The 25,756-nt window shown below is 54.9% G+C and overlaps 3 protein-coding genes across 4 annotated transcripts in view; 2 read left to right on the top strand and 1 right to left on the bottom strand.

The window, feature by feature from the left end:
- Tcte1 (t-complex-associated-testis-expressed 1) overlaps positions 1 to 2,602 on the top strand; it is a 32,766-nt gene extending 30,164 nt beyond the window's left edge. The window contains exon 7 of the mRNA XM_004649729.3: positions 2,384 to 2,602. Coding sequence (XP_004649786.3) covers positions 2,384 to 2,602 — 219 coding nt within the window. The remainder of the gene's footprint in view (positions 1 to 2,383) is intronic.
- Tmem151b (transmembrane protein 151B) lies at positions 242 to 8,387 on the bottom strand. Its single transcript, XM_045155931.1, has 3 exons — positions 8,253 to 8,387; positions 5,699 to 6,139; positions 242 to 4,301 (listed from the first exon to the last, which is right to left on the bottom strand). Exons 1-3 carry the CDS (start codon positions 8,370 to 8,372, stop codon positions 3,138 to 3,140), a joined length of 1,725 nt encoding a protein of 574 aa, XP_045011866.1. The 5' UTR covers positions 8,373 to 8,387; the 3' UTR covers positions 242 to 3,137.
- Positions 8,388 to 15,189: 6,802 nt separating this feature from the next.
- Positions 15,190 to 24,841, top strand: Nfkbie (NFKB inhibitor epsilon). Of its 2 annotated transcripts, none has more exons than XM_045155932.1 (6): positions 15,190 to 15,722; positions 18,476 to 18,578; positions 19,571 to 19,793; positions 21,872 to 21,960; positions 22,057 to 22,303; positions 23,399 to 24,841. In XM_045155932.1, exons 1-6 carry the CDS (start codon positions 15,349 to 15,351, stop codon positions 23,419 to 23,421), a joined length of 1,059 nt encoding a protein of 352 aa, XP_045011867.1. In that variant the 5' UTR covers positions 15,190 to 15,348; the 3' UTR covers positions 23,422 to 24,841. The 2 variants fall into 2 exon arrangements, with proteins under 2 accessions (XP_045011867.1, XP_004649788.1); XM_004649731.2 differs by having other exon boundaries at positions 15,191 to 15,722; positions 22,057 to 22,296.
- The last annotated feature ends 915 nt before the right edge of the window (positions 24,842 to 25,756 follow it).

Below are 25,756 nucleotides of genomic sequence, written 5' to 3'. Positions count from 1 at the left end.
GCTTCTCCCTCTCCCTGCACATGCGTGTCCATACTTTGACTATTTATGGGATCTAGGCGACACCATCTCCTGATTCCCAACCCTCAAGCCAGGAAGGGAAAAGGTGAGAGAGAGGCTCACAGCGGCCTCCCTTGGAGGTGCCAGGGAAGCATGGCACCACCTGTGCCATCCACGCACCTCAGAGAGCTTCTCAAGGGAGGAGGAGGATGATGGGCAAGAAGTGTCACTGGAGGGAGGGAAGTCAGTGAGTCATCCGCAACTTTTATTATCCACCAGTTTGATGGGTACAATCTTTGCGCTTGGAAATCCACGACAAAAAGGCCACAGTGTGATGCACCCAATTGACAAGAGACCTGCCTTCTCCCCAGCCAGGCCCAGCACACCCCAGAAGCCCTTATCCTCAGGACCTGTGGCATCTCCCCACTACCCTCCATGAGTTCCTGGCACTCTGTGGCTGCCCACCCTAGGGATATGCCCACAGAAATCACATCAGCTTATGCATCTATGAGAGGATCTGACTGAGCTCCCTGCACCCCCCTCCCCCGCACCATTCCAAGTGGCTCAGAGACACCATAACCATGTCCCCAAAGGGAGGGTCACTGTCTACAACCACAGACCAGGAATGTCTGCTCTGCAAGGGAGTGGGACTCCTCGCAACAAGCGGGCGCTGAGCGGAGCACCAAAGGGGGCCCGAGAGCGACTGTATGTGTGTGCCTGTCCGGGCAACTTAAGAGTCTTCAGTGTCTGACACCCTCTGACAGTTCTGGAGTGCAAATGCGTAGGTGTGAGTGTGTGTGTGTGTGTGTGTGTGTGTGTGTAGCCACAACTGCTAGCAGAGGTTCTAATTAGAGAAACAAGAACATTCAGTGTAAAGTTTAATTTTAGAGATTAATTAATTTTCTGGTTTTCGTTTTCCCTGGCAATCAATAAAGTTACCGAGAAAAAGAGACCAAAGAATTGCTTGCTCTCTAAGTCTGTGCGTGTGTGGGAGGTGAGGCTGTCTGTGTGAGACCTAGGCAGAAATGGTCAATACAGGCAAAAAAATAAATAAATAAATAAATAAATAACAGGGGCTCCCTCACCTCATCCGAGGCCAAGCTGTGTCTCCGGACCCAGTGTGATGGAAGGGGAGTCATGTCCTTCCCTCCTTGGAGCCATGAAGTGGCCAAGCTGTTCCCAAAGGAGAACAGGCTACCAAGACACCGGCTGACCGAGAACTGGGCCTGAGGCCACAGCTCAGCACTGGCACCTCACAGATGTCCATTTCAGGGAAAACAGGGTGCTCTGGCCACCATGGAGCACAGACTCAGGGTCCTGGCGAGTTCAGTGCTGGCAGGCCAGTGGACACGGATGCCCAGGAAGACCTGGTGGGCAGCGGTTCCCCTCTGCCCAAACCCCTCCCTCTCTGTCCCTTCCCCAAGCCATCTCTACGTGATCAGAAAGCTCCACACCACCAGTGAGTGCTGGGGCCATGGTATCCCTACAATCTGGGCTTCCAGTGTCCCCCTGGGAAGGAGGGAAGTGGAGCCAGAGATGGTGTTGCATAGGTGGGCGCCACACCCATGGGCAGGTGCAGGCCTGGCAGGGCCAGAGGAAGGGGAGGGGGAGGGATGGCAGGCCAGGAAGGTGAGAGCTGATGGCAGAAGGCAAAGCTAGAAGCACCCCAGGAGCGCGGGGCCGGGGGACGAATGTGAGCTCAGTCCCTGGGCACTAAGTGGGCTATGAGGACTTTAGCCAGGGCCTCTGGGAAGGCTAGGGGCTGAACACAGACATGCACACTGAAGTCCACAGTGGGGGGGGGGGGGACGAGTGCAGGGGACAAAAAGTTGGTGTCAGCTTTGTGGAAAGGGGACCCCGGGAGCTGGCGCCCAGGGGGCATGGCATGAGGCCCCTCTGAAGACCCTGGACACCCAGCAGGTCTTCAGCTCACGGGGTAGAGGAAGATGGAGGGGTCCAGCAAGATTTCTAGAACTCCTGCCACTGGAATCAAATACCTAGCTCCAGGTGGGGCTTGTGACACATTCAGTCGCACAGAGGCATGTGTGAGGGACATACTCTACTTCTTCCCAAGGGCCTTGGGGGAGGCACACCTGCCCTGCTACATCACCATGGTCAACGGTCCTTTAATTCCACCTGCCACCGGCCTCCGGCTCTTTCTCCCAAGTGCTTCCCGAACTCTCCCGGCCAAGGGTCACCTGCTCTCGCCACTCATCCTGGCCAGCTCTAAGGAACGCCTCCGGGATCATCTCTCATCCTCCCTAACCCCGGGCATCTGCCCAGAACCTAGGTGTGGAGGTTGCTGGTGGAGACTGGGTAGCTTCCAGAAAGGATCGAGGCACGCCCTCCAGGGCTCCACACCCCTCCCCCAGCACCCTGGCGACAGCTCTTCCGAGCCAGCGAGCACAAGCCGAGTGACGTCATCTTTGCGGCGAACAGTCCCTCCAGAACGGGACCCTGGAGCCCGGCCGGCGGCGAGATAAACAACAGACGAGGGAGTGGCAGGAGAGAAAACCCCGAGCGGCGGGGCCAGCGCCAAGAAAAAGACGGAACACTTCCACCCTGCGAGGACCGGTGTAGGAGCTGCCTCCTGGTGCCAGCATGAGACCAGCCAACACCGGAGCTGCTTGGAAGCCCGGCCCTGCTGTCCTCCAAACCATCGCCCCTCCACCGTGGCCCCAGTTGGGGTGAAGCCAGGGAAAGCCCCGGTGCCCTTCCGGCGGCCTTTGCAGCTGCCCACGGCACTGCCCTGGCGGCTTCCTTGGAGGGGGGGGGCGGGCCCAAGACAGGCCACATAATACAGTTGCCAAATCACAGTCCGAAGACCGTGTGAAAAGACTGGGCAGGGCATCTTGGAGCGTGCACAGAGGAGATGGTGTTTCCCTAGACACTCGAGTGAGGCTCGGTCCCAGTGAATGGGGTTCTCAGTGAGCAGCTGACACGACACCCTAGCACCCTCTCCACCTGTGCACAAGGGAAAAGCGGGTCTCAGCCCCACCGGTGTCCGTCTGGGCGATCTCCTCCTCCCTTCCCGGGTGCCCTGCCCAGCCTCAGCCACCATCCCGTCTCCCGTTGCTTGCACACACGCAGCAGGGAGCCCAGCGCAGTGCGGGGCAGGCCCCTCCCCGGGGGACCGGAGGTCACAGTGAGGTCTCCACGCAGGAGCCGTGGCGATGCAGCGGTCGGTGGCTGTGGCCCAGACATCCCTCCTGGCGATGGACGATGAGGACCGGGAAGTAGAGGGCGTCGTGGTAGGGCGGCGGCGGCCCGGCCTCCTCTTCGTCCTCGTCGTCGTCGTCGTCGTCGTCGCGCATGCTGGCCTGGCTCGAAAGCCTCGTCTGCTCCGTGGGACAGCTCGCCTCGTTGACGCTGCCGCTCCGGCTGCGCCACAGGCAGCTGCGCCGGGAACCGTAGAGGCGACCGAGCGAGAAGCGGCTGCCACCGCAACCCGCGCCGCCGCCGCCGCCGCCGCCGGGCCCGGCAGCCGCCCGCGGGCTGGCGCAGATGCTGAGCGCGCTGCGCGAGAAGATGGACGAGCTGCTGACGGCGCGCTGGCAGTGCTCGCAGCTGCGCCGGTACGGGGCCACGCCCGCCGCACCGGGACCACCCACCCCGCCGTAACGACACGTGGGCGCGTAGCCGCCGCCCGCGGCCCCGCCGCCGCCGCCACCGCCGCAGCGCGCGCTCAGCCCGGCCAGGTCCATGAGCACCGCCTCCGAGTAGCTGGGCACCAGCTGCTGGTTGGAGCGGATGTGCCACTCGAGCTCCGTGCTGTCCACCGTGTTGACCCGCGGCAGGCGGTGCGTGAGCGGCGGCAGCAGCTCGTCGCTGGGGCTCAGGCCGCCGGCGGCGCTGCTCGCCGAGCTCGGGCCCTCCAGGCCGAAGAGCTTCTCCACGTGGTAGTGCGCGTAAGCCGTGCGGTACTCGGCCAGCACGCGCAGCGGCCACGACAGCGTGAGCAGCGCCGCCGCCCAGAAGGCCGACGAGCAGGCGTACCACGGCGGCCTGGTCGGGTCCGGGAAGGCCACCATGAACTCGCGGAAGTCCACGTTTTTGAGATGCATGCCCTCGCGCGCCTCCATGTAGTCGTCCAGGCCCTCGTTCTCGGCGAAGAAGCGCGCGCGCTGGCACAGGTACGCGTTCTCGGCCTCCACGCTGGCGAAGCTGAAGCACTTGGTGAAGCGCAGCCGCGTGGCCGGGGCGCCCTCCAGCCCCACCAGCGCCTTGGACACGTCCCGGACGCCGCAGCGCGCGTAGTCGAACTCGGCCTCGGCCACGTGGGTGTTGACGCGCTCGTGGTAGACCTGCAGCGTGGGGAGGATGGGCGCGGGGTCGGGGGAGACAGGCTGGAGTGGCGAGGCTACTGCCACACGCCATCATCCATCGCTGGTCTTGTCCCTGGCTCTCATCTCCGGGGCTTGTCTTTCCGTATCCCTGTCTGTTGCCCCTCCATCACTGCATCCGTCCATCCGTCTCTGTGCTGGGGTTCCTAAGCCTGTCCCAGCCGGTGTCAGGGGCCCCGCTGGAGCCAGGTAGGATCTAACCTACCTGGTAAGAGGAGTAACTTAGGCCCTCGCGTGATGGTGAATTAAGAGAGGAGGACAGAACTGAAAACCCAGCCCTTCCAGCGTGCATTGGGATAAGCTTTGCTCCCTTTGGGAGGAGCGGGGGGTCAGACAATGAACTGCCTGTGATCCCTTTGGTCACTGTTCATGTTGTCCCATGCTGGCCCTCGCCACCACAAACAGGATCTCCTGTCTTCACTTTTACAAGTGCGCCCTCCCTGAAGAACCCTTCTGTCCATGGTCCCTTCCTCTGGCCTTAGCTGTCAGTCCCTCACGACCCATCCTGAGACAGAGGTCACTGCATGAGGGAACATGTCCTCCCCTCTTCCTCCTCTCCAGGACTGAATGGATGTAATCCTGGGGATACTGATGGCCCAACAGGTGCTCTACAAGCCTGCCCCCATTCCCACCCCCAACTCCTCTGGGAGTCTTGGGACTAGGGTCCAGAGACTTGGGCTTTAGTCTAACGCTGCCACATAGGACGCAGGCAAGTTGAGCTGAGGTTTCCTTTAGAAAAGAGCACTCAGTACCAGTCACCTCAGTGAACAGCGAGTACACATTGTGACACTAAGCACGTGAAGCCATTAGGCACTTCCCTGGAGTGCGCCACTCCGGTTTGAGACCCATCTCCTCCCCATGCTATTTTACCTTATTACTTATCAGCGCCACGCCTGTTTCCTTCTCTGAAACGGGGATATATGCCTTCTCCATAGGCTGGTTGTAGGGGTTAAATAACTGATTTAAGGGCCAGAGGGATGGCTTAGCGGTTAAGGCATTTGCCTGCAAAGCCAAAGGACCCAGGATCTATTCCCCAGGACCCACGTTAGCCAGATGCACAAGGGGGCGCACGCCTCTGGAGTTCGTTTGCAAAGGCTGGAAGCCCTGGTGCGCCCATTCACTCTCTCTCTTTCTCCCTTTCTCTGTCAACTAAATAAATAATTAATAACTGACTTCAGATCTGTGAAATGCCTAGAGCCTGGCTCTGTCAGTATTTGCTATATTACAGCAGCCATGTCCGAGTGCCCACCGGAGCTCACTGCTGCCTTGGGCGCCCCTTACACGTGGAGGAAGAGGGAGGGCAGTCCGGGCGACCTTTCTAAGTCTTGAACAGCCTGCGTTCCCCTCCAGCCTCTCACCTGGGTGGTGGTGTAGGCATCTCCGTTGCGGTAGCGGGTGACCTGTCGGGTGCGTCGTACATAGTGGTAACTGATGGCTTTCCACCAGATGCAGGGCGTGGCCTGCTGCATGCGGCCCACACGCTCCCGCACGCTGCTCACGTCCACGCGGTGCTGCAGCTCATGGCGGGCTTGGCAGTGCCAACACTCCACCAGGTACACTGCATACAACATGAGCAGGAAGGCCAGAGGGATGTAGACATAGCCGTTGGAGCAGGGGCTGTCATGGTACATGAGGCTGTTGCCCTGGTAAGCGCTGCTGAAGGTGAGGCGGGTCACTGTGGTGACATGGCACCAGGCCACTGCCCCCAGGCAGCCGTACATGAGCAGCGAGAGCAGGAGGCACTTCCAGTGGGACTCACGGCAGAGGGACTTGGTGAAAGAGGGCTGGATGGGACGTTGCTGCTCAGATGGGTGGGTGGGGGGGAGGGGAGGGCGGAGAGGAGCAGGAAGTGAGACAGAGTGGCAGGATCCAGCACAGAGATGGACAGACAGACGGATGCAGGGATGGAGGGACAGGGGCCAGCACCAAAGATAGACAGGGATATGGAGAGACAAGCCGGAGATGGGAGCGCAGGGACAAGAGATAAACACAGAAGTGACCCAGATGGAGCCGCGAGGACAATGCAAAAGAGCCAGAATGCCAATATGAGAACGTGCAGGGAGACACCGCGTGAGGCAGAAAGCGATTAAAACCACCGTCAGATAGGATGGCGCCCAGGAAGAATCCAAAAAGACGAACAACAAAGATGGCAATGAAATGAGAAAATGTGCATGGGAAAGAAGGGACAACAGACAAACAGGCATCAGCGAAGGTAGGTCCCCAGCCCAGACCCCTTCCAAGTGGCCCAGGAAAGGGAGGAGGTATCCACTGACATCACCTCCCAACTTTATAACAGGTGGGGGTCCCTGACTCCCTGCAGATGTTTTCAGTCCTGGGTTATAGAAAAAAACAAAAAAAAAAAAAAAAAAAAAAACCACTCCCCACGCCCTTGGCCCAGAGGATACACCTTTGCAGGAGGGGCTTAACCCAGGCCAGTCTCTTCCTCCCCCCTCCTCCTGATGCCCTGTTCTGGGAGTCTCGCTGCTGGCCCCCACAGTTCTCCCCTCTGTTCTGGGATAGGAAGGAGGGGCTGGAGGTCCTGAGCACGAGGCAGTCTGGAGGAGGAGGTATTCAAAAGGGCAGAGGCATATGGCTGAGGAGAGGATGGCATGTAGGTAGACCCTAGGGGTAAGGAAGACGACACTGGAAGACTGGAAGCCCAGCCATTGGTCAGGAGGAAATAATTTTCGATACTCTCCCGGGACCTGTCTGTAAAGCTCTTGGCACATTCCGAGTTGTTTACATGTCTGGTTTTCCAACCACACTGAGTGCTCCTGTGGGCAGGGCCCTTGCCTCCTTGTGTTTGCCTCCTAGATGCCACCCAACAGCCACGTATGAGGGTTTATGGGGTAGCCTAAGTTTTTTACACACACACACACACACACACACACACACACACCTTCCCCCTCATGCTGTGATCCTGATTGGCCCTTTAATTCCTCACCCCTGACCCAAAGGCCAGCCAGAGAAAGGGGTGGCAAGGAAGGGCGCCCTAACAGACAACAGACCCTAGATTTCCTGTGGACAGGTGGGACAGGAAACAGCACGCCGAACGTGCCCACAAGGAGAGGAGAGTAGCTGTGTCCTTGGGAGCTGTGTGCATATGGGCACTTGGTTGGCCACCTGGATGTGTGCTTGTCCGTGCCCACAGGTGAGAGGGGCTCTACCTGCCAAAGCGCCCCAGCTCGTGAGCTCCTGTCCGAGTGCAGTGTGCATGCGTGTGCCCAAGTGTGCACGGGAGGCTGGGGGAGGAGGGCTTATGGGACTCCCCTCAGTCTTTGTCTCCAGTTTGAGACTAGCATTGGAGCCCCCCGGGCTAGGGAAATGCTGAGTGCCAAAATACTGAAAAATTCTTCGGCTTAGGGCCTCCTTGAGCAGCAAGGACGATGAGAGACGTGCACCCCCCCCACACACACACAAACACATACACGCCCAGTACCCCCAGAGGCTGGCCTCTGTACCCCCCCCCCGACCTTCCGAGCTAGGGACAAATCACTGCCTTTCCCCCAAGGGACCCTCTTGGCTCCGAGCCCCTCCAGTCACCCTTGCTGGCCTTCAAGGTGGGAGGATGTCGCTCAGCATCTCTCCCCTCAGGGTTAGCCCCCTAGCCCCGGTGTCATCATGGGGAGGGGGGGTGGCCGGGGTCCGCGAGGCTCCGCCCAAAACCCCTCCCCCTGCCCGGGACCCCCCCCGAGCCCCGCCCCTAGCGCGGCCCCTTGCCCGCCACGGCGGACAGCTCCGGCCGCCAGGTGGGGGCGGCGGCTCCGGGACTGCGGCTGCGGCGACCGGCTTGGGGTGCAGGGCGCCGGCCGCGCTGCGGCGGAACCGGCGGGGAAGCGGGGGGGGGGGGGAAGGTCGGGGGGGAAGGGGTGGGGGACGACGATTGGGGGGGAAGGGGCCGCCGGCTCTCACCTCCTCTCGGGCGGGGCCCTCGTCCGCCGCTGCCGTGGGCTCCTCCGGGACCCCGGGGCCGCCACCTCCGCCGCCGCCGCCGCCGGCGCTCTCTCCCGCGGCCGAGCCAGGGGGGGACATGGCGTAGAGGGGGCGCCTCGAGCTCAGGACCTCCCGGGGGGCTGCCAGGGGCCGGGGGCATCCTGCGCTGGTCCTGGGGAGGGGGCGCGAGGGGCGGGGCCCTCACTGCTCCCCACCTCCCCCCCGCTGGGGGGAGGGGGCCCGGACGGGGCACGGGGTGGGGGGAGGGGCGTCGGGGTGGGGGGCAGGCTGGAGGGGCCGGGCTGGGGGGGCCGGGGCCGGGGGGCGGGTGTCACCTTGAGGCCCTCGCGGCGCCGCTCCGCCTCCCGCCCGCTCCCGCCGCCGCCTTTTGTCTGAGCCCGAGCCGGAGCCAGCGCGCCCCCCCTCTTCCTCCCAGCGCCGCCGAGCCCCGCCCCCGGCCCCCCCAAACTCCGCCTTCCCCCAGCCTACTTAATAAACCATCCGCCCCCCCCCCCAGCGCCACCACCTAAGAAGGGGGGAAGAAGCAACAGGGGCTCCCCACCCCCTTTGCACGCTGCTCACCGCACCTCCTCCGGCCCGCAACTCTTCAGCATCGGTCGGGGTCCACCGGCATGTCTCAAGTTCCTGGGGCCGAGGTGCGGGGAGAGGAAAAATGAATCTCAGCACCCCAGGGTGCCAAATCCCTTAGGACTCCTGCTCCCGGTAGCGTGGTAAAAGGTATAGGTCAGAGGGCCACAAGTCCAGAGGTTTGGAATAGGCTGGAATGGAGGAGGATGACGCTGGAGGCGAGAATGGGCTCGCAGAGAGGAGGCAGTGCAACCATCTTCCTCCCTTAGAAGAGCACCCCGGGGTGGGGGGGACGAGGAAGAGCGAGTGTGAACACCGCTCCAGGCTGGAGCTGACCTCCATCTGGGTTCTAACTCTTTAATTCTGGCTTTGCCATCCGTGAGTTGTGTGACCTTGGGCAAGTACCTTCCCCTCTTCTGGCCTTTCATTTCCCCATCTGGGCAGTGAGAAAGTTGACCAGTCTGCAAGGCTGTGGTCTGTGAGAATGGGAGGCAGAGATCACAGGCCGGGCTGAGCAGCCCACCCTCACACTGCTTTTCCCTGCATCTCCTGGGACGTACAGGAAGGGAACACACGTTCATTCACGTGCGCACTTCGGGATGCATACATCCACTCAGTGAGCAAGTATTATTAAGCACCTACTGTTTGACCGGTACAGATAAAGAACACATTCCCTACCTTCAGAAAGGACAGTCTAACGGAAGGGGAAGATATGCAAATCAATCACCGTGATCGGATGTGATAAAGGCCAGACATAATCAATCTATGATGATCACTGTGGGGTTCTTCTGTGTACCACTAGGGTCTTTGACATGTAACTGTTCTCTTTATTTTTACCCACAGGGATCCAAGGCATTAAAAGGGATAGAGAGAGTGGATGACCTACTGGGATCACCTTCCAGTATCCACAGGGATAGTCCTAGATTTCAGATCTTTCCTATTCGAAACTTCATGGAGGGCTGGAGGGCTTAGTAGTTAAGGTGCTTGCCTGCGAAGGCTAAGGACCCTGGTTCGGTTCCCTAGTGCCCATGTAAGCCATATTCACAAGGCCGCACGTGCGGCTAGAGGCCCTGGTGTGCCCAGTCTCTCTGCCTCTTTCTCTCTCTCCTTCTCTCTCTCAAATAAATAATTTTTTGTTTTCATGGAGAATGATAGCACACACCTGTAATCTTAGCACTCCGGAGGCCAAGGCAGGAGGATTGCTAATTTGAGGCCAACCTGGACTACATAGTGAAGCAATGTCTAAAAAATAAAAATAAAATTTAAAAAAAGCCAGGGGCTGCAGAGAGGGTTGGTTCAGCTGTACTGGCACTTGCCTGCAAAGCCTAATGTCTGCGTTTGATCCCCCAGTGCCCACGTAAAACCAGACACACGAAGTGGTACATTTGCAGCAGCTGGAGGCCCTGGCATGTGCCCTTCTCTGTCTGACTCTTCTCTCTATCTCTCTGCTTACAAATAAATAAATTAAAAATAAAGGGGGGCTGGGGAGATGGCTTAACCATTAAGGCACTTGCCTGACAAGCCTAAGGACCCAGGTTCAATTCTCCAGGTCCCACGTAAGCCAGAAGCACAAAGCGGCACATGAGTCTGGAGTTCGTTTGCAGTGGCTAGAGGCCCTAGCATGCCCATTCTCTCCCTCCCTCCCTCCCTCTCTCTCTCCAGCTCAAATAAAAATTAAATTAATTAATTTAATTAAATTTTAAAAAGCCAGGTGTGGTGGTGCACACCTTTAATCCCAGCACTCAGGAGGCCAGCCAGAGACTACTACATAGTGAATTCCAGGTCAGCTTGGGTTAGAGGCGGACCCTATCTTGAAAAATGTAAATAAGTAAGACTGTGGGGGCCACTTGAAGTAGGCAGGCACCCTGAGGCAAAGTCTTGGGATCTGCTGCTTGGGGATCGGATCTGAGCACACTGAGGTTCCCAGGATGTTGTAAGCCTCCGCCTCTACTCTGGTCCTGTCTCCATTTTCCCATTCCTTCTCAGGCTTTGGAATATTCAGGCAGCTCCACCAGGTCAGTGAGACCATTCTCCCTGTCTAAGCAGGGGATATAGTCCCCCAAAAGGCAGAACTTCTCATTCCCACCTATGGCACTAAAGGACTCTCTTGGTGTCTCGTGCCAACGGTTCCCACCTACCATTGTAAGAAACGGGCTTCATAGCCCAGTCTAGTCCTTCATTCTGGGTTCAGCCTTTCCCACCTTGTTCAGTCTGCCCAGCAGAGAGTAATAGCTATAGGTTTCTAAACTAAATGGATTTCATCACAGTCCCTGCAACACTCACTCATTGTCTCCATCCTGGGGGTGGGGGGACTTTGGAAGAGGAACCACTTAACTCCCTTTACCCCACTCCAGAACTCCCAGGAGACAAAAGACTATCCCTCCTACCTTCTCCATTTACACACAGCACCCTTTCCTGGAAGCTTCAGGAAGGAGGAAGGGTGAAAGGAAACTGGCAGTAGAAAGGGCTAGCTGAGGGGCTGGAGAGATGGCTTAGCAGTTAAGACGCTTGCCTGCGAAGCTTACAGACCCAGGTTTGATTCCCCTGTATCTATGTGAGCCAGATGCACAAGGTGGCACATGCATCTGGAGTTCATTTGCAGTGGCTAGAGACCCTGGCACACCCATTTTCTCTCTCTCTCTCTCTCTGCCTCTTTTTTTCTCTCTCTCAAATAAATAAATAAAATAAGAAAGAGCCAGATGATGGGCCAGTCACCATGGAAACTGGGCCTGTTTCCCTGAAGATGAGCCTGGCTTGGGTGGGCGGAGGTGGGAAATAGGGACACCACAAAGGAGACCAGAAAAAAAGACAGCTGAGTTACAGGGACATGAGAGTCCCCACTCTGAGAGAGAACTGTTGCTGAGGAGCAACCCCATAGCCTGAATCAAAGTCCCCAGTTCACCCTTCCACATAACCCCAAGGGCTCCTTCACCCCATTCCAGGAGTAGCAGAAGGACTCCTTTTCTAAGTACAGGCTCCCGGGGATGGTATAGTGGGTGGCTCAATGCTGACCTCATGTGGTCATGAAATGGGCTGCCACACACCTCAGGGCCCAGGGCCAGGTACCTGGCAGCTGGGTTGAGTCATCCTCAATTTGGCCTCTGAGTGAATTAGAATGGTGGCTCCCAAACCCTCCTGAATCTTTGTCTCTGAAAAAGGTACAGGTGCCCCTGGAATTCATCTTAGGCTGGCCTCGAGTTCATGGCAATTCTGACGTCTGCCTCCCCCGTGTGGGGATTATAGGCATGTGCCACCATACCCTGCTCTTTCTTTTTCTTTTCTTTTTTTGAGGTAGGGTCTCACTCTAGCCCAGAGTGACCTGGGAATCACACTATAGCTCCAGGATCCCCCCAAACTCACAGTGATCCTCCTACCTCTGCCTCCTAAGTACTGGGGTTAAAAGAATGCACTACCACGCCCGGTTTTTTCTTTATTTTGTGTGTGTGCATACGTGTGTGGGTGGGTGGGTGCCATGGTGTACTTTGGAGGTCAGAGGACAACTTTCAGGTTGCTTTTTGTTATTTTTTTCAAGGTAGGGTCGCACTCTAGCTCAGGTTCACCTGGAATTCACTATGTAGTCTCATGGTGGCCTCGAACTCATGATGCTCCTCCTACCTCTGCCTCCCAAGTGCTGGGATTAAAGATGTGCACCGCTATGCCTGGCTGAACCCACTTTTCCCCTTTCCCTCTCTCTCTCTGCTTGCAAATAAATAAACAAAAACATTCTTAAGAAAGAAGATGAAGACCATGCATCATGGCACATGCCTTAAATCCCAGCACTTGGGAGGTAGAGGTAGGAAGATTGCCAAGAGTTCGAGGCCACCTCCTAAGTGCTGGGATTAAAGGTGTGCACCACCACACCTGGCCAGGTTGCCTTTTGCCTATTCACTTAACTTGATGCAGGGTTCCCCTCTGGATTCTCATTGAGCTTCTGGAAAGTTCTCCTGTCTCTGCCTCCCATCCCCAAGTCAGTGTGATGGATTACAGAAATCGGCTTTTTATGTGGAGTCTGGGGAATAGAACTCTGGTTTGAGCAGAAAGCACTTTTCCTCCACCAATCCATCTCCCCATCCCTGACTGTGGATTCTTGATTAAGTCAGCTGATGGTGTGATTTTGAACCTGACTGATCTGACCTTTTTTTTTTTTTTTTTGCTGGGTGGGGTGTTTGTTTTGTAGTGCTGGTGGTGATTAAACTCAAAGTCTTGCATTTGCTAAGCAAGCATTCAACCACTGAGCTATATTCCTAACGTCCCTAAGGGAAGGAGATGCTTCAATTTCCATGGGTTTTCCCCTTGTGGCTCTTCCCTCTTGCCACCCTCTCCCTGCCCTTCCCATTTCCAGCTAGACAGAACCTTCACGGACTCTCTCCCTCACAGTATAACCCCTCCCTGCCTCACAATACCCTGTTCCCACTCCTATATTTTAAATATATATTTATTTATTTATTTGCAAGCAGAGGAAGATACAAAAGAGACAGAATGGGCGCTGCCAGGGCCTCCAAGCACCGCAAATGAACTCCAGACGCATTTGCCACTTGGTGCATCTGGATTTACTAGTGAACTCCAATCCTTAGGCTTTGCAGGCAAGCGCCTTAACCACTAAGCAATCTCTCCAGCCCATCCCACTCCTATCTCAGTCCAAATATTCTGAATTGTAATTGCCAGGAAACTTCTAGAAGGCTGGAACTTTGGCTTTTTCTTTTTTTTTTCTTTTTGGTGGTGGTGCTTCCTTGTGGTTATTACTGTGATCACTGGCTTTGCTGTCAGCACAAAGACCAGTATCAGGCACATAGGGGAAGCCCCGTATGTGTTTGCCAATGGGTGAATAAAACAAGGTGAAAGGCCAGGGGAGAACTGCCTAGTAGCTATCTACACTCTCCCCAACTTCCTGTCCCATGGCCAGAGAAAATAAAAAAGTTAACTGTTTCCTTGGCTGGGGATAAATTTCCAAGAGCATTGCTGGTCTGAAGTACACCAGGGTACTTGGAGTCTCAAGGAGGAAAAAAAAATAAAAAAAAAAAAGCTATGAGGCCCAGCGCGGGGGTCACCTGTGGGTGGTGATGTCCCGCACCCTCCCCAAGCCCAGGAAAAACAAGGACAGGACAGGGAAGAAAAGCTGTCTCAGAGCTACAGTGTCCCCATCCTGGTCCCACCATGAGGAACTAACCTTCCCTGACCACTGGGGGTAGCAAAATATTGTACCCACCCAAAGCCAATGCTTCATCCTGCGAGGCAGAAGAAATGCCTCAACCACAGCTTGCTCGACAAGTCTGAGTGGGAAAACCCACTTCTCCAAAACACATCCTCATGCCCAATTCTGACACGCGAGGCTCTCTACTCCAGGCAAGAGCTATTCTTCTACAGATAATGGGTGGTCCCTTTCCTACCCATATTCCAGGGCACTGAGAGGGAAGGATAAAAAGGCAAGAATTAGGCTGGCTGGTGGCCCACGCATTTAAGAGAATCGCTGTGAGGTCCAGTCCAACCTGAGACTACATAGTGAATTGCAGGTCAGCCTGGGGGTTAGAGTGAGACACTACCTCCTCGAAAAAGTAAAAAGAAAGGGTGGGGGGAGGCTGAAGGGATGGCTTAGCGGTTGAGGCATTTGCCTACAAAGCCAAAGGACCCAGGTTCGATTCCCCAGGACCCACGTTAGCCAGCTGCACAAGGGGGTGCACGCGTCTGGAGTTCGTTTGCAGTGGCTGGAGGCCCTGGCTCGCCCATTCTCTCTCTCTCTCTCTCCCTCTTTCTCTGTCAAATAAATAAATAAAACTAAAATATTTTTAAACAAAAAGAAAAGATAAGAGAGAAAAGATGAGAGAAACGAGGCAAAAACTTCCTCATCCCCACCCCACCCCCCACCTACGGGGCTTTCCCCACAAGGCACCCAGCTTGTGCAGAAAAATCAATACAAATACCTTTTTAAACAAAATCAATAAAAATACCTTTTAAACAATCACATGAATAATGGATGGAGACACAGAAGTAAAGAAGGAACGCACGGGATTGACGAAATGAATGAAAAGGAAGGAGTGAGGGGTGAGCGCATGAATGAACGAAACAGTCGACCAAGAAGAAGTCGGAGTCAAGCCTACGCAGCAAGCAGTAGAGGGGGATTCCGGAGGGGCGTGGCCTCGCGCGGAAGCGCCTTCTCGTGGGCGGGGCCGGAGGCGGGGCGTGGGCGGGGCCAGCGGCTCCCGGGGCCCGAGGGGCGGGGCGGGAGGGCGGCGCGGCCTGGGGGCGGCTCAGCTGACCCGAGAGCAACCGCGGCCGCCGGGCTGGCCGGCTCTCCCGGGCCTCCTGAGGTCTCCCGTGTCCCTGCGATCGGCCGCTCGGCTAAGCGGACGCACCAGCCGGAAAAACGCGCGGCGGCGGCGGTGGCGCATCTCGGAATCGGGTCCGGCTTGAACCCGGGTCGACGTCGTCGTCGTCGTCGTCGTCGTCGTCGTCCCCCTCGCTCAGCCCCGGGGCTGGCACCGTCGGCGGCATGTCGTCGGAGGCGCGGAAGGGACCGGACGAGGCGGACGAGAGCCAGTGTGACTCCGGCATCGAATCGCTGCGTTCTCTGCGCTCCCTACCCGAGCCCAGCGCGGCTCCGGCCTCGGGGCCCTCGGACGGCGGCGGCCCCCAGCGCTGGACCCATCCTCCTGGGACCTACAAGGAGCCAGGGGAGAAGGAAGACCCGGATGGGGACAGGGCTGACTCCACCTATGGCTCCTCATCGCTCACCGAGCACTTGCCCTTGCTGGGGGGCCCAGAGGAAGCAAAGGAACCGGACCCGGACACCCCACCGCCCCCCACAGGGACGCTGAGCCCTCAGCAACTGGAAGCACTCACCTACATCTCTGAGGATGGAGACACGTGAGTCAGTGGCCAGGCTGAGAAAAGACAGGTTGGGCCTACCTAGATGCTACTACTAGCCAGAATCACCCAGAATCACCAAGGGGGATGATCCCCCCCCAAGCATCCTCCCTGGAAGGGGCAGTCCCCGCTCCCTCTCTCTTCCAGACTAAACTCTCAGCCCACTTCCAAGCTCTGTCCAAAGGACCGGCCATCATCCTTCTACTCTCTCTTTGGGGTCTGAGCAGAGGTAGCAGGGAGGGCCCTACCTCAGGCACCTGGAACCCCAGACAGCACCATGGAAATCTACCACTAACCCATCCCTGGGGAGAGAGAATTCCCCTGACCAGTCCAGTTTTTGTTTTTGTTTTTCTTGGAGGATCGGGCATCCGTGTTTTCTCAATTATCTGAGATGTCAGCTCCTGACCTCAGAACCAAGACACACCTGGTTACAGGTTCCATTTGAGCCCAGGAAGCTTGGGGTCGTGGGGTGCCTCAAAGAAGGGTGTCTAGACTGGGCACTCTTGCCCTAGCAGACAGACAAGCAGCTGGCTGCCCAGCTTACTTCCTCCTCTGTTTAAGAGAGGGGAAGTGATGGCTGGAGTTGAACTTCCCAGCACCCTCCACCTCCTGAGCCCTGCAAGTCAAGTCCTCCTCACTGGCCCAGATTATTCGTGTGCGTGTGTGTGTGTGTGTGTGTGTGTTTTCTTCCTCCCTCTGGCTCAGGTGGAGTTGAGGAGTGGGGGGAGTGGCTGGGGGGGGGTAGCTGAACTAAGAGGCTGTTGTGTGGGATGGACTAGCCAGTTGAGGACTGGTCCTAGGAAGAAGACACTGGCAGAGGAAGGAGTGGCTGGGATTTGGAAATGACAGACAGGATAGGGGACAGCTGGAGTCCCAGGTCAGAGATCCTGGCATGAGCAGGGGTAGGTGAGAAAAGAGAATGCCAGTTCTGACCTGCTTGGTGGAGATGCAGGGACCCCTGCTTCTGGCCGTGACAAAGATAGCCTCTGGACTGAGGACGTGGGAGAGGAGAGGCCCCTAAGTTTTTCGTACTGCGTGTCTGGATCTCAGACCTCTAGTTCAGAACACCAAGGTTTTAGGGGCCCCACAAAACACTTATTTCAGTCTTCATTGTGTGACATCTAAGTTGCTAGGGAACCCCATATCTTTCTTCTCCTGTTGGAAGATAAGCCAGGCATGTTGGCGCACACCTTTAATCGGAGGGCTTGCACTCGGGAGGCAGAGATAGGAGGATCGCCATGAGTTTGAGGCCATCTTGAGACTTCCTAGTGAATTCCAGATCAGCCTGACCCAACCTGGAAAAACCAAAAATAAAAATAGAAGATAAGACTTCTAAGACTCAGCTCAGCCTCTGTTTGCTCTAGAACAGGTGCTGTGTGCATCTGGAGGAGAGAAACATGAGGAATCCCCAGTCCCCAGTAGGTCCCCCAGAAGGAGAGGGCACTTTCCTCCTCTGCAGAAGGCAGGCTTTGGAAAGTATGGAAGTGGGAAAAGGAAGTGGGAGGAGGGGAGAGTGAGGGAAAGAGGGAGGTGGCTGCAGGAATGTGACCCAGAGAGCAGGGCCCTGGCTGAGGGGATTTCCAGAGAGGTTCCTCCCTCCCTGTCACTCTCTCCTGAACCTCTCCTGCAGCCCGCCTGAGGCCAAAGCCTACCCCACTTCCTGTCTGAGCAGCCCCTTCCCCAGTCCAAACAGGGCCTTTAGCCACGCTGCCCCCTTACCAATGCCCCAAGGCAGCTGTCCAAGCCTAGACCCTCCAGCAACCCCCCCACCCCCTGCTTTCATTTTCCCCACCTGATGTGGGGAAACCCCAAGACCAAAACTTCCCCTCCCAGCTGCCCCTTTTGCCTGTAGGTTATAATTCTTGTCATTTCCACCCCCCCCCATCAAAACACATTTTTGTACACTGCATTAACCCCTCCTCCCCCGGGGCTGCACCCAGGAGAGGGCTCTGACAGCCTCTTCCAGCCTATGCCATCCGAGGAATATGAGGAATATGGCTCCTTGATGCCTGGGAAGGACCGCAGGACAGACGCTGCGCTGTCTCTGTGTTCTCTTCCCTCTCTTGTGTCCCTCCTTTGGAATGTGTGGCATTGAGCTGCTGGGGGAACCCCACATCTGCCTCCTCCTGCCCTCCCTTGTTGTGGGGAGGTGGGGAGCTCAGGCCTGGAAAGCCCCTCTGTGTTCCTCCAGCAACTTTCAGTTTGGCTTGAGCTGCAGCTGGCCTGGCAGGGCCCTGGGGCCAGAGGGGAGCTGGGTGTGGGCAGGCTGGACAGGAAGGCCCTTGTCCTGTCAGCTCCCTACCCACATGCCCACCCACCTGGAGCCCTCTTCGTGGCCAACCAAGGGAACTTGGAGCTCCCACCTCCAGAATCCTGGCTTCCTATACCAGCCCCTTACTTCCTGGTCCAGACTTTTTATTTTTATTTATTTTTTATTTGCAAGGAGAAAGGGAGAATGAGAATGGGCACACCAGGGCCTCTTGCCACTGCAAATGAATTCAAGATGCATGCGCCTCATTGTGCATCTGGCTTTACATGGGTACTGGGAAATTGAACTCAGGGTATCAGGCCTTGCAAGCAAGTGCCTTTAACTGCTGAACCATCTCTCCAGCCCCTGAAACTCTTAACTTCCTGCATCTACCTCCCTGTGTATATAGCTAGTTAAGAAGTTGATGGGTCCCTTCTAACCCTAAGACCCCAGTTTCCCACCCCACCCCCAGCCTGGGTCTTGACCCCGACTTCTCCTGCTCCAGACTGCTGCACCTGGCAGTGATTCACGAAGCCCCGGCTGTGCTTCTCAGTTGCCTGGCGTTGCTGCCCCAGGAAGTCCTGGACATTCAGAACAACCTTTACCAGGTGGGTGGAGAGAGGAGGCTATGCCCAGATACCTACCTGTCTGTGCCCTGGTAGCCAACCCCAGCTGCCACACCACGGGCTGCTCCCTTAGGAAGCCATCGGCCAGATGCAGGGCCAGAGGGTATGACCACAGAGATGAGTGAGACCCAGCCTTTGCTCACAAGGCACTCACAGCCTGGGCTGGAGAACTTGGCAACAGTTCGTTACACGGCATGATGACAAGAGTTGTGGTAAAGACTCATCCAGGCTGTGTGGAGTCCAGTGTCTTTGTGGAGCAGGCAGGAAAGGCTTAGTACAAAAGGTGACATCTAGCCGGGCGTGGTGGCGCACGCCCTAATCCCAGCATTTGGGAGGCAGAGGTAGGAGGATCGCCGTGAGTTCGAGGCCACCCTGAGATTACATAGTAAATTCCAGGTCAGCCTGAGCTACAGTGGAACCCTATCTTGAAACCCCCCCCCAAAAAAAGAGAAAGTGACATCTAAATTAACATTAAAGGTATGTCAGCCAGGTGTGGCAGCGTACGCCTTTAAGGCCAGCACTCAGGAGGCAGAGGATTGTTGTGAGTTCGAGGCCAGGCTGAATTTCAGGTCAGCCTGGACTAGAGTGAGATATCCTACCTTAACAAGCCAAAAAAGAAAAAAGAAGAAGGAAGGAAGGGAAGAAAGAAAAAGGGTATGTCAGGGAGGCCGCCCTGGAGTCTCTGATCCCTGAGAGTAGCACAGGTCTCCCCAGAGGGTTAGTGATTAGCATCTGTTCCCACATTCCCTTCTCCAAAGAAGGAGGGGATGAGGATCAGGGAACTACTTTCCTCATTCTGCTTCCAGAATTGGGGTTCCATTAATTTAGTGGGAAGTCACTTAGGGAAGGGCTTGACAGTAATTCCTTGGAACACAGGGCTAGTGGCCTTTGTAACTGCCCCCCCATCCGCCACTCACCCACTGTTTGCTCTGAGGTAGGAGACAGACTCTGTGACCCTCTGTTTGTGCCTACAGACAGCACTTCATCTGGCTGTTCACCTGGACCAGCCCGATGCAGTCCAAGCTCTGGTGCTAAAAGGGGCCTGCCGAGTTCTACAGGACCAGCACGGAGACACGGCCCTACACGTGGCCTGCCGGCGCCAGCATCTGGCCTGTGCACGCTGCCTGCTGGAGGAGCAGCCAGAGCCAGGCAGAGAGACATCCCACTCCCTGGACCTCCAGCTGCAGAACTGGCAAGGTGCGGGCAGCCCGGGACCTAATGGGATGAAGAGGAGATAGAAGACAGGGAGGGACGCCAGTCTCAGTGAGGAGAGGCTCCTAGCTTGTCCATTGGTACTTCTCCAGCCCCGAGTACATGGGCAGTCAGTATGTCTTCACTGCATGAAGGAATAAGTGAATGAACACTTTGATTCAGAATTTACCCAGCGCCTGCTTGCTGTGTCCAAGCAGAGATCAAATCCTGTCCTTAAGATACTTTATTTTTTAAGTATTTTATTTTTTTTGTTTATTTTTATTTATTTGAGACCGACAGACAAAGAAAGAGGCAGAGAGACAGAATGGGCTCACCAGGGCCTCCAGCCACTGCAAATGAACTGCAGGCATGTGTGCCCCCTCTAAGCCATCTCTCCAGCCCCAAGTTAAAAATATTATTTATTTATTTATTTTGAGACATAGAAAGGTGAGAGAGAGAAAGGGCATGCCATGGCCTCTTGTCACTGCAAATGAACCCCAGAAGCATGTGCCCCCTCATGCATCTGGCTTTACACTGGTACTAGTGAATCAAACCTGGGTCCTTTGGCTTTGCAGCCCTAGATACTTTATTTAAGCCATGTGTGATGGTGCTTGCCTCTTTAATCCCAGCTCTTGGGAGGCAGAAGTAGGAAGATCTCTTCAAATTCAAGGCCACCATGAGATTACATAGTGAATCCCGGGTCATCCTGGGCTACAGTGAGACCCTACCTTGAAAACAACAACAAAAAGATATTTTACTTAGGAGCAGTGACATGTCTTCATTCATTTGAATATTCAGCAGAAAAGTACTGAGGGGGGGCTGGAGAGAAGGCTTAGTGGTTAAGCGCTTGCCTGTGAAGCCTAAGGACCCCAGTTCGAGGCTCAATTCCCCAGGACCCAAGTTAGCCAGATGCACAAGGGGGCGCACACGTCTGGAGTTCCTTTGCAGTGGCTGGAAGCCCTGGCGCACCCATTCTCTCTCCCTCCCTCTCCGTCTCCCTCTCCCTCTCTCTCTCTCTCTCTCTCCCTCTTTCTCTCTCTGTCTGTCACTCTCAAAGAAATAAAAAATAATTAAAAAAAAAAAAGAAAAGTACTGAGGGCCTTCTGTGTTCTGTGTGCCAGACATTGTCGGAGCTGGGCTGCTTACATCTGTGAACAAAACCAAGAAAGACTGAGGCAGACAGTAATATGCAGTGAGTCATGTAGTGTGTTGGAAGGAGGTGAGTGCTATGGTAGAGTGGAGCAGAGGCAAGGGAGCGGGATGTGGGGAGTGGCAGATGTGGCCAGAGAAGGTCTCATGGAGTTAGGGACCTTTGAGCAGAGGTTTGAAGGAGGTGAATGATGCAAAATTGAATCTTAATTGTCTGCTAAAGAAAGGGAGGGGGCTGGAGAGATGGCTTAGCGGTTAGGGCGTTTGCCTGTGAAGCCAAAGGACCCAGGTTCGATTCTCCAGGACCCACATAAGCCAGATGCACAAAGGGCACATGCATCTGGAGTTCATTTGCAGTGGCTACAGGCCCTGGCACGTCCATTCTCTGTGTCTCTGTCTGTCTTCTCTCTCTCTCTCAGTGCTTGCATATAAATAAATAAAATCTATTAAAAAATAATAATAACATGACTTAAAAAATAAAAAGAAAGGGAGGAGGTTTAGACCAAAAACAAAATAGCAAGAAGGAAAAAAGCCATGGGGCACACAGGAGGAAATGGCCCTTTAGGAGAGACTAGGACCATAAGGATCCCTGGACAGCTCCTTGCAGAAGCCTGACCTGGACTTGAAGGAGGCAAAAACCTGAAGTTGAGAGCAGTGATCATATATGTGCTGAATCGGGGGCGTGTTTAAGGTCATCACTCAGCAGTCTGACCTCTGAAGCATGAAAGTTTCGATAGCATGACTGAAAAGGTGGAAACTTTGAGTTCCTTTCCCCTCAAACTTTTGAGGGGGTTTTAGGGGTTATATTTTTATAGTCCTGTGACTAGAGGCATTGAGTGGGCAGGGCTCTCTTGGGACTTAAAGGTAGGAGGTCCCTGAAGAAAGAGACAGGGAACCAGTAGACGTTGATGGACAGTCCCCCCTCCCCCCTCCAGGTCTGGCCTGTCTCCACATCGCCACGCTGCAGAGGAACCAGCCACTCATAGAACTGCTGCTTCAGAATGGAGCTGACATCGACACACAGGTGAGGCCCCACCGGCTCCAGCCAAGGTCCCCTGCCAGTGTCGTGCATCATGACACCCCCTCTTGGGTCAAAGCTGACATCCTTATTCCTCTCCAGGAGGGCACCAGTGGGAAGACCGCATTGCACCTGGCTGTGGAAACCCAGGAGTGCAGCTTGGTGCAGTACCTGCTCCAGGCTGGTGCCCGGGTAGATGCCCGCATGCTCAATGGGTGCACGCCCTTGCACCTGGCAGCTGGCCGTGGCCTCAGCAGCATCTCATCCACTCTTTGTGAGGCTGGTGCCGACTCCCTGCTGTTGAATGTAGAAGATGAGACACCCCAGGACCTGGCTGAGGATGTAAGAAGTGTGTTCTGGGCTCAGTTCTGCATGGCCTCCCACATTCACAGAAGAGACAGGCACTGCCATTAGCTAGAAGAGCCAGGGCCAGTAGTGCTGTGGTCAGGCTGGGGATGAAACTCACTTGGTAGAGTGCTTCCCCAGCATATACAGGCCCTGAGTTTGACCCCTAGCACTGAATAAACAGGGCACAGTGCTACACGCCTGTAATCCCAGAATTCAGGAGGCGGAGGCAGGAGGATGAGAGGTTCAAGGTCATCTTTGACCAAACAGCAAATTAAAGGCCAGCCTGAGCTACATGAGATCTTGCCTCAACATACCCCCTGCCAAAAAAAAAAAAATGGCTGGAATAGAGCCAAGACTACCTCTGACCAACTGTGACTCCATGGACCAGTTTCTGAGCCTGTTTCCTGAGTTGGTCAGGACCAGGGGACCCAAACATGGACTTCAACAAGGTGATTCAGTGAAGTTAGCCAGGCATAAGAATACTCGTGAGGCCTATGAAAAACCAGAATTATGCCTCATATTCCCCACTCAGTTGTAGAAGCTTGCCGTATACTAATGTAAGAATATATACCTGGTGTTTCCAAGTCTTATTTTTGAGAAGTGAAATTCAAATTTACTGTATAATTCTTCCTAGTTTAAAATATTCAAAATGTTTTATGATGGCCAGGCATGGTGATGCACACCTTTAATCCCAGCACTCTGGAGGCTGAGGTAGGAGGATCTCTGTGAGTTCAAGGCCTCCCTGAGACAACATAATAAATTCCAGGTCACCTGGGGTAAGAGCGAGATCCTACCTTGATAAACAAAAAGAAAAAAATGTTTTTGAGTACCTTTCCCTACCCCACAAACAGCAACAAAAAACGGGTACAGTCACCTCTAACATGGTCCTTCCTAGCTCCGATATTCTGTTTTAGATAACGAGAACTTGTCCACGTGCTTGGGTTTCTCCCATACCCAGACCAGCTAGGGCTTGGAAGTTGATGTTTTTCATCAGCTCTGGAAGGGAGTTTCCCAGTAGGTTTCCCTGGTCCCTGTTGCCTTTCTTTTGTGCTTATCATGTTTCTCCCCCCCCCCCCCCTCTCTCTCTCTCTCTCAGCTCCTTTCTTATTTGCCCTTTGATGACCTGAAAATCTCTGGGAAGCCACTGTTGTGTGCGGATTGAACCCAGCGCAGGATCTGGAGCTCTGAAGGGTCTATCCCTCCCCACCCGGAAGCTGGGGCCACGGCTGCTTGCTGCACTTTGGGCCCAAACAATGTTCCCTTCTGCTGAGGCGAGTGCCTGAGACCACTACAGCCTGAGCTGAGAGAAGAGCCAGTCTGGAAGGAAGAGCTGAGAGGGTGGACTGGACAGAGATTCTTGAAAGAGCCTCAAAGCCCAAGATATCCTGAGTGAAGCCTGTTTGCCTCTGTTGAAGGTGTCAGGGGCTGAAACTACCAGCCAGCAGGAAACTAGGGATGCTGTCAGCTGGGAGGACTGAAATAGGAGCAAGCCCGCCCCTGAGGGTCCCACCAAAGACATTATGGTTATTATTATTATTACTATTTTGGTGGTACTGAGGATTGCACCTAGAGCCTCAGGCATGCTAGCACAGTACTCTCCTATTGAGATCTTTTTAAAAAAATGTGATAGGCCAGGCGCTGGTGGCACACACCTTTAATCCCAGCACTCGGGAGGCAGAGGTAGGAGGATCGCCATGAGTTGGAGGCCACCCTGACACTACACAGTGAATTCCAAGTCAGTCTGGGCTAAAATGAGACCCTACCTCAAAAAAACAAAACAAAAATTGTGATAAGATCCCACCATGTTGCCTGGGATGGCCTTGAACTATTCTGTAGCCGAGGCAGGCTTTGGACCTGGGGTCCTCCTGTCTTAGCCTTCTGAGTATTAATAGACATACAGGCCTACCACCGTCAGCCCTGGAAAAACACTTTTTTGCCTAAAGACTTCATACAAAAGGCTTAGAACAGAACCTCTTTGGGAGGGGACATTTTAGTAACATGACACTACAGCAGAGACCGGTTAAGAATGTTCCCCTTGAGTCAGAGGTAGGAAGATCACCATGAGTTCGAGGCCATCCTGAGAATACACAGTGAATTAATTCCAGTTCATCCTGAGCTAGCGTGAGACCTTGCCTCAAAAAAAAGGCTTCCGTCTAGAAGTATATGATAGGCAGGCCTGCTCTGTGACCCTGAGGTGGAGGCACAGAGAAGGAAATTGGCCCTTGAGCAGGGTAGGGGAGCTGAGAGTTCTCAGGCCCAGTTTTGACCAGCGCAAGACCCTGATCTTTCCTGTGGAAATACCCAGGGATGAAAAGGGAGGAAGAAGGAGAAGACATAGGCCCTGGAGCCAGTCATCCGGCCTGAGGAGTATGGCCACAAGAGAGCTGCAACTCAACATTTTTTTCCTCCCATTCCACACATTGAGGGCCCTCTACTGGCTCGTGGGATAAACCAACCTGGTCTCTGCGCTTAGATTTGTAAACTACGTGGAGTGTGTCTTGTGAGACAGCCATATTAAAGTCATACCCATCCAAATATATCATTACAAATTGTGATGGGTGCTGTGGAGAGAAGACAATGCAATGAGAGGAGGATCATTCTTTGGGTGGCCTAGGGAAGCTTCAGGAAAGTGTCCTCTCAATTGGGACACGGGATGAGCAAAGAATGAGGCAGAGCATTGGGGGCAAGCCCAACAGGGCCTTACTGGGAATGTGTGAGTGGGCAAAGACGTCTTAGGCCAGGTCATGCAGAGCCACTAAGGTCACAGGTACTAGGGAAACAGTTGCTGGCCCAGCCAAAACTGGAAAGAGGCATCATTGTCAGAAAACGGGAGAACAGGGCTGAGGAGATGGCTCATTGGTTAAAAGTGCTTGTTTACAAAACCTACTGGCCCAGGCTCAGTTCCCCTGTGGCATTCTCCACCCCCAAGACACGCATTAAAACAAAACAAAAAAAGCTGGGCGTGGTGGCGCACACCTTTAATCCTAGCACTGGGGAGGATGAGGATAGGAGGATTGCTCTGAGTTTGAGGCCACCCTGAGAGTACAGAGTGCATTCCACGTTAGCCTGGGCTAGAGTGAGACCCTACCTCGAAAAACCAAAAAAAGAAAACAGAAGAACTAGGGCTGGAGAGATGGCTCAGCAGTTAAAAGTATTTGCTTGCAAAGCCTAATGACTTGGGTTTGCTTCCCCAGTACCCATGTAAAGCCAGATGCACAAAGAGGAGTTAGTTTGCAGAGGGAAGAGCCCTGGTGCGCTCATACTCATTTTCTCTCTTTCAGATAAATATTAAAAAAAAAAAAAAAAAAAAAAAAAAAGCTGGGCGTGGTGGCGCAAGCCTTCAATCCCAGCACTGGGGAGGCAGAGGTAGGAGGATCGCTGTTAAGTGTGAGGCTTACCTGGGACTACATAGTGAATTCCAGGTTGGCCTGAGCTAGAGTGAGACCCTACCTTG

This window comes from Jaculus jaculus, chromosome 8, assembly GCF_020740685.1.
Source record: "Jaculus jaculus isolate mJacJac1 chromosome 8, mJacJac1.mat.Y.cur, whole genome shotgun sequence".
In the NCBI taxonomy this organism is placed as follows: domain Eukaryota; kingdom Metazoa; phylum Chordata; class Mammalia; order Rodentia; family Dipodidae; genus Jaculus; species Jaculus jaculus.
This window is presented reverse-complemented; position numbering and strand designations above follow the sequence as displayed.